This window comes from Oncorhynchus nerka, linkage group LG18 (genome assembly GCF_034236695.1).
Source record: "Oncorhynchus nerka isolate Pitt River linkage group LG18, Oner_Uvic_2.0, whole genome shotgun sequence".
Lineage (NCBI taxonomy): Eukaryota > Metazoa > Chordata > Actinopteri > Salmoniformes > Salmonidae > Oncorhynchus > Oncorhynchus nerka.
The window spans coordinates 77711102-77722919 of NC_088413.1; the positions used below are offsets into that span (position 1 = coordinate 77711102).

At 47.8% G+C, this 11818-nt stretch overlaps 1 protein-coding gene across 2 annotated transcripts in view; it reads right to left on the reverse strand.

Moving 5' to 3' along the window:
• Nucleotides 1-11818, reverse strand: part of LOC115118696 (protein EFR3 homolog B-like) — a 47440-nt gene that overhangs the window by 18011 nt on the left and 17611 nt on the right. For both annotated transcript variants that reach the window (XM_065004369.1, XM_065004368.1), the window contains 7 exons: nt 11373-11516; nt 10042-10158; nt 9749-9827; nt 8304-8439; nt 5115-5267; nt 4877-4988; nt 1247-1298 (listed from right to left, as the gene is read on the reverse strand). In XM_065004369.1, coding sequence (XP_064860441.1) covers nt 1247-1298; nt 4877-4988; nt 5115-5267; nt 8304-8439; nt 9749-9827; nt 10042-10158; nt 11373-11516 — 793 coding nt within the window. The remainder of the gene's footprint in view (nt 1-1246; nt 1299-4876; nt 4989-5114; nt 5268-8303; nt 8440-9748; nt 9828-10041; nt 10159-11372; nt 11517-11818) is intronic.

Sequence of the window (11818 nt, forward strand, 5' to 3'; positions counted from 1 at the left end):
GTCTCACTATTGTTTATCTCCCCCTCCCTAATTGATGCTACCATTGGTTATCTCCCCTTCTCTAACTTCTGCTACCATTGGTTATCTCCCCCTCTCTAATTGATGCTACCATTGGTTATCTCCCCCTCCCTAATTGATGCTACCATTGGTTATCTCCTCCTCTCTAACCTCCGCTACCATTGGCTATCTCCCCCTCTCTAATTGATGCTACCATTGGTTATCTCCCCCTCCCTAATTGATGCTACCATTGGTTATCTCCCCCTCCCTAATTGATGCTACCATTGGTTATCTCCCCCTCTCTAACCTCTGCTACCATTGGTTATCTCCCCCTCTCTAATTGATGCTACCATTGGTTATCTCCCCCTCTCTAATTGATGCTACCATTGGTTATCTCCCCCTCTCTAACCTCTGCTACCATTGGTTATCTCCCCCTCTCTAACCTCTGCTACCATTGGTTATCTCCCCCTCCCTAATTGATGCTACCATTGGTTATCTTCCCTTCTCTAATTGATGCTACCATTGGTTATCTCCCCCTCTCTAACCTCTGCTACCATTGGTTATCTCCCCCTCTCTAACCTCTGCTACCATTGGTTATCTCCCCCTCTCTAATTGATGCTACCATTGTTTATCTCCTCCTCTCTAACCTCTGCTACCATTGTTTATCTCCCCCTCTCTAATTGATGCTACCATTGGTTATCTCCCCCTCTCTAACCTCTGCTACCATTGGTTATCTCCCCTCCCTAATTGATGCTACCATTGGTTATCTCCCCCTCTCTAACCTCTGCTACCATTGGTTATCTCCCCCTCTCTAACCTCTGCTACCATTGGTTATCTCCCCCTCTCTAATTGATGCTACCATTGGTTATCTCCCCCTCTCTAATTGATGCTACCATTGGTTATCTCCCCCTCTCTAACCTCTGCTACCATTGGTTATCTCCCCCTCTCTAACCTCTGCTACCATTGGTTATCTCCCCTTCTCTAACTTCTGCTTCGCTGCTAGCATTTCGACATGTAGAACATTATATATAATCTCTGTATCAGGCTTGTAGTCATATCAATTAAGGCAGTGATTTACAAAAAAAAATCAACAACTTTTGAAAATAATATTTTTTACTTTTCAGTTTCTTGAAGTCAATTGAAAATATATGATTTTTTTTTTTCAATTGTTTTACTCTAATGTCAGTTTACTTCCTGAATTGACTGGCTTCTACCCTGCTTTGAACAATGAGTATAATGTATATCTCACCTGCAGTAAAGACTTCAACAGCATGACTTGGATCATCCTACTGCCTTCAAACCTGATATATATATATATATATAGAGAGAGAGAGAGAGAGAGGAGAGAGACAGGGCTGCTACAATCACTCAAATCATGGATTGGAATTCAAAACCAACACCATTTCACAGTGCAGTTTCATACAAGGTGCCGCTTTTCAGCCTCGTATCAACTTTGATGGTTTTGTTTACATGAGGCCTCTGCTTGTCACCAACACACCGACAGCGTCGTGGTACGCAACAAAAGTTCAACATTCACCTTCTGCTACCGTTTTTGTCAAGACGTCTACGAATACAGTTCGACGTTCGATAAACCCAACGTCTGCACCACACCAAACGCACTGCAACTGTCTCTGCAACGCAACGTCTGCACCACACCAAACGCACTGCAACTGTCTCTGCAACGCTACAAGGGAAACGCACTGCAACTGTCTCTGCAACGCAACGTCTGCACCACACCAAACGCACTGCAACTGTCTCTGCAACGCAACGCTACAAGGCAAACGCACTGCAACTGTCTCTGCAATGCAACGCTACAAGGCAAACGCACTGCAACTGTCTCTGCAACGCAACGCTACAAGGCAAACGCACTGCAACTGTCAATGCAACGCAACGCTACAAGGCAAACGCAGCGTTTCATTGGAAATGAATTTAATTCTGGTGTATCAAAATGCAGCGACGCTGTCGGTGTGATCGAAGCGGAAGCATTAAGGATTGTAGACGAGCGTCCTGTCCAGGGGGTGTCCTGTACATCAAGCTGTCTAACATGACAGAAACAGGAGACAGACTACTGTCCTTTCCAGGGGGTGTCCTGTCCAGGGGGTGTCCTGTACATCAAGCTGTCCAACACGACAGAAACAGGAGATAGACTAGTGTCCTGTCCAGGGGCTGTGCGTGTACATCAAGCTGTCCAACACGACAGAAACAGGAGATAGAGTAGTGTCCTGTCCAGGGGGTGTCCTGGTACATCAAGCTGTCTAACACGACAGAAACAGGAGACAGACTACTGTCCTGTCCAGGGGGTGTCCTGTCCAGGGGGTGTCCTGTACATCAAGCTGTCCAACACGACAGAAACAGGAGATAGACTAGTGTCCTGTCCAGGGGGTGTCCTGTACATCAAGCTGTCCAACACAACAGAAACAGGAGATAGACTAGTGTCCTGTCCAGGGGGTGTCCTGTACATCAAGCTGTCTAACACGACAGAAACAGGAGACAGAGTAGTGTCCTGCCCAGGGAGTGTCCTGGTACATCAAGCTGTCTAACACGACAGAAACAGGAGACAGACTAGTCCTGTCCAGGGGATGTCCTGAACATCAAGCTGTCTCACCAAAGAAACAGGAGATAGACTAGTGTCCTGTCTAGGGGGTGTCCTGGTACATCAAGCTGTCTAACACGACAGAAACAGGAGACAGACTAGTCCTGTCCAGGGGATGTCCTGAACATCAAGCTGTCTCACCAAAGAAACAGGAGATAGACTAGTGTCCTGTCTAGGGGGTGTCCTGGTACATCAAGCTGTCTCACTACATAAACAGGAGATAGACTAGTGTCCTGTCCAGGGGGTGTCCTGGTACATCAAGCTGTCTCACTACATAAACAGGAGATAGACTAGTGTCCTGTCCAGGGGGTGTCCTGGTACACCAAGCTGTCTCACTACAGAAACAGGTGATAGACTAGTGTCCTGTCTAGGGGGTGTCCTGGTACATCAAGCTGTCTAACATGACAGAAACAGGAGACAGACTACTGTCCTTTCCAGGGGGTGTCCTGTCCAGGGGGTGTCCTGTACATCAAGCTGTCCAACACGACAGAAACAGGAGATAGAGTAGTGTCCTGTCCAGGGGGTGTCCTGGTACATCAAGCTGTCTAACACGACAGAAACAGGAGATAGACTAGTGTCCTGTCCAGGGGGTGTCCTGTACATCAAGCTGTCTAACACGACAGAAACAGGAGACAGACTACTGTCCTGTCCAGGGGGTGTCCTGTCCAGGGGGTGTCCTGTACATCAAGCTGTCCAACACGACAGAAACAGGAGATAGACTAGTGTCCTGTCCAGGGGGTGTCCTGTACATCAAGATGTCCAACACAACAGAAACAGGAGATAGACTAGTGTCCTGTCCAGGGGGTGTCCTGTACATCAAGCTGTCTAACACGACAGAAACAGGAGACAGAGTAGTGTCCTGCCCAGGGAGTGTCCTGGTACATCAAGCTGTCTAACACGACAGAAACAGGAGATAGACTAGTGTCCTGTCCAGGGGGTGTCCTGGTACATCAAGCTGTCTCACTACATAAACAGGAGATAGACTAGTGTCCTGTCCAGGGGGTGTCCTGGTACACCAAGCTGTCTCACTACAGAAACAGGTGATAGACTAGTGTCCTGTCTAGGGGGTGTCCTGGTACACCAAGCTGTCTTACTACAGAAACAGGTGATAGACTAGTGTCCTGTCTAGGGGGTGTCCTGGTACATCAAGCTGTCTCACTACATAAACAGGAGATAGACTAGTGTCCTGTCCAGGGGGTGTCCTGGTACACCAAGCTGTCTCACTACAGAAACAGGTGATAGACTAGTGTCCTGTCTAGGGGTGTACTGGTACATCAAGCTGTCTCACTCTACAGAAACAGGAGATTATTTTTTTATTTTTTTATTTTTTTATTTAACCAGGTAGGCTAGTTGAGAACAAGTTCTCATTTGCAACTGCGACCTGGCCAAGATAAAGCATAGCAGTGTGAGCAGACAACACAGAGTTACACATGGAGTAAACAATTAACAAGTCAATAACACAAAAGGAAGAAAAAAAGGGGAGTCTATATACATTGTGTGCAAAAGGCATGAGGAGGTAGGCGAATAATTACAATTTTGCAGATTAACACTGGAGTGATAAATGATCAGATGGTCATGTACAGGTAGAGATATTGGTGTGCAAAAGAGCAGAAAAGTAAATAAATAAAAACAGTATGGGGATGAGGTAGGTAAAAATGGGTGGGCTATTTGCCGATAGACTATGTACAGCTGCAGCGATCGGTTAGCTGCTCAGATAGCAGATGTTTGAAGTTGGTGAGGGAGATAAAAGTCTCCAACTTCAGCGATTTTTGCAATTCGTTCCAGTCACAGGCAGCAGAGAACTGGAACGAAAGGCGGCCAAATGAGGTGTTGGCTTTAGGGATGATCAGTGAGATACACCTGCTGGAGCGCGTGCTACGGATGGGTGTTGCCATCGTGACCAGTGAACTGAGATAAGGCGAAGCTTTACCTAGCATGGACTTGTAGATGACCTGGAGCCAGTGGGTCTGGCGACGAATATGTAGCGAGGGCCAGCCGACTAGAGCGCACAAGTCGCAGTGGTGGGTGGTATAAGGTGCTTTAGTGACAAAACGGATGGCACTGTGATAAACTGCATCCAGTTTGCTGAGTAGAGTGTTGGAAGCAATTTTGTAGATGACATCGCCGAAGTCGAGGATCGGTAGGATAGTCAGTTTTACTAGGGTAAGTTTGGCGGCGTGAGTGAAGGAGGCTTTGTTGCGTCCTGCCTCACTACAGAAACAGGAGACAGACTAGTGTCCTGTCCAGGGGGTGTACTGGTACATGCATGAATTCATTCTGACCTACCCAGCGATAGGTGAGCCCAGGGCAGGGTATATCCCAGGAACAGGGATCTTCCCCATGATGAACAGCATGACCTCTGCCCTCTGGTAGATCGGCAACGTGTTGGCAAAGGATCCTGGAAGGACAGAACACGTACAGAGTATCAAGATATGCCCACAAACGTGCACACACACACACACGCAAGCACACACACACACACACACACTCACACACACACACACACACACACACCCCTACTGACCGATGGTCTTGATGACAGCCTCCTGTAGTTGTCTCTCCTGGTCAGTAGTTGTCTTGTTGTTGCAATATGGGTCACAGCTTCCAGTCAGTTCATAGTCCACACTCAGCCTCAACTGTTTCAACAGGGTGTTAAATACCTCCAGCACTGTTGGGCCTATACACACACACACACACACACACACACACACACACACACACACACACACACACAGACACACACACGCACACACACACACACACACACACACACATACACACAGACACAAACACACGCACACACCACACAAACAGACCCACGCACACAATTGTTGGTTGTGAAAGGTATGTTAGTTGAGCAATACTATATCTAGAATGCAGTACCTGTAATTTATTGACAATAACAGGCTGTCTCCCTCTAGTGGCCATTATACACAATAACAGGATAATGACGGCAGGCAGCCTAGTGGTTAGAGCGTTGGGCTAGTAACTGAAAGGTTCCAGGATCAAATCCCCGAGCTGGCAAAGTACAAATCTGTCATTCTGCCCCCTGAACAAGGCAGTTAACCCACTGTTCCCCTGTAGGCCATCATTGAAATTAAAAATGTGTTCTTAACTGACTTGCCTAGTTAAATAAATGTAAAAAAATAAAAAATAATAATAATAATGTAAAAAAAGTTCAAAAGAAATGACAGGCTCTGTCTCCCTCTAGTGGCCATTATACACAATAACAAGACAATGACAGGCTCTGTCTCCCTCTAGTGGCCATTATACACAGTAAAAAGACAATGACAGGCTCTGTCTCTCTCTAGTGGCCATTATACACATTAACAGGACAATGACAGGCTCTGTCTCCCTCTTAGTGGCCATTATACACAATAAAAGGACAATGATAGGCTCTGTCTCCCTCTAGTGGCCATTATACACAATAACAGGACAGTGGCAGGCTCTGTCTCCCTCTAGGGGCCATTATACACAATAACAGGACAATAACAGGCTCTGTCTCCCTCTAGTGGCCATTATACACAATAACAGGAGAATGACAGGCTCTGTCTCCCTCTAGTGGCTGTTATACACGATAACAGGACAATGACAGGCTCTGTCTCCCTCTCCCTCCCTCGTAATCGCTCCTCTTTCACCCCAGCTGCCAGACTAACCCTGATTCAGATAACCATCCTACCCAAGCTAGATTACGGAGACGTAATTCATAGATCGGTAGGTTAGGGTGCTCTCGAGCGACTAGATGTTCTTTACCATTCGGCCATCAGATTTGCCACCAATGTTCCTTATAGGACACATCACTGCACTCTATACTCCTCTGTAAACTGGTCATCTCTGTATACCCGTCGCAAGACCCACTGGTTGATGCTTATTTATAAAACGCTCTGAGGGCTCACTTCCCCATATATGAGACACCTGCTGCAGCCCTCATCCTCCACATACAACATCCGTTATGCCAGTCACATTCTGCTAAAGGTCCCCAAAGCACACACATCCCTGGGTCGCTCCTCTCTTCAGTTCGCTGCAGCTAGCGACTGGAACGAGCTGCAACAAACACTCAAACTGGACAGTTTTATCTCCATCTCCTCAGTCAAAGACTCAATCATGGACACTCTCACTGACACTTGTGGCTGCTTTGTGTGATGTATTGTTGTCTCTACCTTCTTGCCCTTTGTGTTGTTGTCTGTGACCAATAATGTTTGTGCCATGTTGTGTTGCTACCATGTTGTGTTGCTACCATGTTGTGTTGCTGCCATGTTGTGTTGCTACCATGTTGTGTTGCTACCATGTTGTGGTGCTACCATGTTGTGTTGCTACCATGTTGTGTTGCTGCCATGTTGTGTTGCTACCATGTTGTGTTGCTACCATGTTGTTGTCATGCTGTGTTTTTGTCATGTTGTGTTGTTGTCATGTTATGTTGCTACCATGTTGTGTTGCTACCATGTTGTGTTGCTGCCATGTTGTGTTGCTACCATGTTGTGTTGCTACCATGTTGTGTTGCTACCATGTTGTTGTCATGCTGTGTTTTTGTCATGTTGTGTTGTTGTCATGTTATGTTGCTACCATGTTGTGTTGCTGCCATGTTGTGTTGCTACCATGTTGTTGTCATGCTGTGTTTTTGTCATGTTGTGTTGTTGTCATGTTATGTTGCTACCATGTTGTGTTGCTGCCATGTTGTGTTGCTACCATGTTGTGTTGCTACCATGTTGTGTTGCTACCATGTTTTGTTCTGCTACCATGTTGTGTTTCTACCATGTTGTGATGCTACCATGTTGTGTTTCTACCATGTTGTTTTGCTACCATGTTGTGATGCTACCATGTTGTGTTGCTGCCATGTTGTGTTGCTACCATGTTGTGTTGCTACCATGTTGTGTTGCTACCATGTTGTGTTGCTACCATGTTTTGTTCTGCTACCATGTTGTGTTTCTACCATGTTGTGATGCTACCATGTTGTGATGCTACCATGTTGTGTTGCTGCCATGTTGTGTTGCTACCATGTTGTGTTGCTACCATGTTGTGTTGCTACCATGTTGTGTTGCTACCATGTTTTGTTCTGCTACCATGTTGTGTTTCTACCATGTTGTGATGCTACCATGTTGTGTTTCTACCATGTTGTTTTGCTACCATGTTGTGATGCTACCATGTTGTGTTGCTGCCATGTTGTGTTGCTACCATGTTGTGTTGCTACCATGTTGTGTTGCTACCATGTTGTGTTGCTACGATGTTGTGTTGCTACCATGTTATGTTGCTACCATGTTATGATGCTACCATGTTGTTGTGTTGCTACCATGTTGTGTTGCTGCCATGTTGTGTTGCTACCATGTTGTTGGCATGTGTCTTAGGTATCTCTTTATGTAGTATTGTGGTGTCTCTCTTGTCGTGATGTTTTGTCCTATATTTTAATTTTAATCAGAGTCCCCGTCTCTGCAGGAGGCCTTTTGCCTTCTGGTAGGACATCATGATGAATAAGAACTTAACTGTCTAGTTAAATAAAGGTTAAATCAAAAATAAAAACACCACACAGCCTTCTGTCTTTTAGATGCGTTTCATCGTTGACGTTGGAAACCAACCTGACAATACAATCCTCTCAGATCTCAATGAGAGCCTAGAAAACAATGGTTATGGGTCAATTTGGGATTGGGTGCTTTCGTATAGTACAGGGTCCCACCCCCCCCCCCCCCCCCCCCAAAAAAAAAAACACACACACACTTACCCACAGAGCCACTGGCCTCAATGACAGCAGCCTCAGACAGGACCTCCACTATCCCAGCACGCACTGTGGCTGTACTCTTACTGTTGGCATCTAGATGACCCAGCAGCTGCTGAATAACCAGGTGAGAATGCTGTGACTAGAGAGAGAAATGGAGGAGAGAGGAGACAGGAGAGGAGAGGAGACGAGACAGGACAGGAGAGGAGGAGACAGGAGAGGAGAGGAGACAGGAGGAGACAGGTGAGGAGACAGGACAGGAGAGGAGAGGAGACAGGAGAGGAAACAGGACAGGACAGGAGACAGGACATGAGAGGAGACAGGAGAGGAGAGGAGACAGGAGAGAAGACAGGACAGGAGAGGAGACAGGACAGGAGACAGTAGAGGAGACAGGAGAGGAGACAGGACAGGACAGGACAGGAGAGGAGACAGGACACGAGAGGAGACAGGACACGAGAGGAGACAGGACACGAGAGGAGACAGGACAGAAGAGGAGACAGGACAGGACAGGAGACAGGACAGGAGAGGAGACAGGAGAGGAGAGGAGCCAGGAGAGGAGAGGAGACAGGACAGAAGAGGAGACAGGACAGGACAGGAGACAGGACAGGAGAGGAGACAGGAGAGGAGAGGAGCCAGGAGAGGAGAGGAGACAGGACACGAGAGGAGACAGGACACGAGAGGAGACAGGACACGAGAGGAGACAGGACACGAGAGGAGACAGGACAGGAGAGGAGACAGGAGAGGAGAGGAGCCAGGAGAGGAGACAGGACAGGAGAGGAGAGGAGACAGGATAGGAGAGGAGACAGGAGAGGAGATGGGAGAGGAGAGGAGACAGGAGAGGAGAGGAGCCAGGAGAGGAGACAGGAGAGGAGACAGGACAGGAGAGGAGAGGAGACAGGACAGGAGAGGAGAGAGGAGAGGAGATGGGAGAGGAGAGGAGACAGGACAGGAGAGGAGACAGGACACGAGAGGAGACAGGACACGAGAGGAGACAGGACACGAGACAGGACACAAGAGGAGACAGGACACAAGAGGAGACAGGACACGAGAGGAGACAGGACAGGAGAGGAGCCAGGAGAGGAGAGGAGCCAGGAGAGGAGAGGAGCCAGGAGAGGAGACAGGACAGGAGAGGAGAGGAGACAGGAGAGGAGATGGGAGAGGAGAGGAGACAGGAGAGGAGAGGAGCCAGGAGAGGAGACAGGAGAGGAGACAGGACAGGAGAGGAGATTAGACAGGACAGGAGAGGAGACAGGAGAGGAGATGGGAGAGGAGAGGAGACAGGAGAGGAGAGGAGCCAGGAGAGGAGACAGGAGAGGAGACAGGACAGGAGAGGAGAGGAGAGAAGAGAATAAAAATGATATTTTAGTAATTGAGTGATGTGAAACCATACTAGACATAGCAGCAGACACTGTTGTGGCTAAATGCTGATATGAGGATGTGACGGTCCTGACCTGGATCGAGTACATGATGATCTTGAAGCAGCGAACAGCAAAGCTCTTCCCCTCCCACAGAGAATGGTTATCCAGGTGCCTTGAAACACACAAAATAACCATGTGTGTGTGTGTGTGTGTGTGTGTGTGTGTGTGTGTGTGTGTGTGTGTGTGTGTGTGTGCGCGTGCATGCGTGCGCACGTGCGTGTGTGTGTGTGGTGTGTGTGTGTGTGTGATGTGTGTGTGTGTGTGTGTGTGTGTGTGTGTGTGTGTGTGTGTGTGTGTGTGTGTGTGTGTGTGTGAGAGAGACTCACATTAGTACAGGTTTGATAGCGTTCTTAATGTTCCCGTAGGCAGCTCTACCCAGCAGCTCTCTGAAGCATCTCTCAGTCAACTCAGCTGGACTCTCCTTCTCACAGCCAGGGGAACCACTAACACACAGAACAGAAGTAGGATCTTCATTTCAAACAGTTTCCTAACAGCAGGAAAATGATCCCTGCTGCAACAGGAAATGTTCATTATTACGTGGATTATAATTAACGGACATTTTTTTTGTAGGGGTTGGTACATTTTTAGATAGAATATATCAAGTCTGAAATATCAAAGTAGAAATTAGAAGCTTTTTTAAAACACAAACACACACTTCCTGTGTTAGGTTTTACAGGTGATGAAATAGGCAGGTCACCTGTGAGTCAGTGTTCGACATGCGTCCATGTCTGAGGATGTTGGGAGATGACGTGGAACCCGGCCACTAGGGGGCAACAGTTAGGTTAGGCACTACGACTGGTTAAGGTAAGGGTTAAGGTTTGGGAAGGGGATTCGACCTTGAAATATTTGGAATCAGAGGCTGATGCTTATCTACGTCGTCCCTACCCACAACACCCTAGCTAAACCCAAACCTGTTTGAAGGAAACAACGCTCACTGTCTCCACGTCATCTCCCGTCGTCCTCAGACATGGACGGACGTCGAACATTGACTTGTGTCACGGGTGACCTGGCTGGTTTAATTAACACCCCTGTTACTGTGGCAACACTAAAGCTGCAGGATGAGCTGTTTGGCAGGGGACAAACATGAGGGAATAAACACACACACACACACACACGCACACACACACACACACACACACACACACACACACACACACACATTATACACACATACACACACATTATACACACACATTATACACACACACACACACATTATACACACACACTATACACACACACACACACACACACATTATACACACACATTGTACACACACACACTATACACACACACACTATACACACACACACACACACACACACACACACACACACACACACACACACACACACACACACACACACACACACACACACACATAGACACAGACACAGACACAGACACACACACACACACACATTATGCACACACACACACATTATACACACACATTATACACACACACACACATTATACACACACATTATAAACACACACACACACACACACACATTATACACACACATTGTACACACACACACACACACACACAGACACACATACACACACACACACACACACACACACACACACACACACACACACACACACACATTAAGCTAAGCTAAGCTAAGCTAAGCTAAGCTAAGCTACCTGTCTGTGGGGTCCTGCAGGTTGAACAGTAGAGAGGGGACTATCTTGTCCATGTGTTGACGCTCCCATATGTTAGCCTGCAACTCATCCCTCACTGTCTTTCTTACCACACCTTGGAGACCACGGATACCTGCCATACGGATCCTGGAGAGGGGGAGAGAGGGGGAGGGGGAGAGAGGGGGAGAGGGGGAGGGGGAGAGAGAGGGAGAGAGGGGGAGAGAGGGAGAGAGGGGGAGGGGGAGAGAGGGGGAGGGGGGGGAGAGGGGGAGAGGGGGAGGGGGAGAGAGGGGAGAGGGGAGAGGGGGGGAGGGGGAGGGGAGGGGGAGGGGGAGAGAGAGGGAGAGAGGGAGAGAGGGGGAGGGGGAGCGGGAGAGGGAGAGAGAGAGAGGGAGAGAGAGAGAGAGACAGACAGACAGATACAGACAGACAATACACTTAGTATTGAT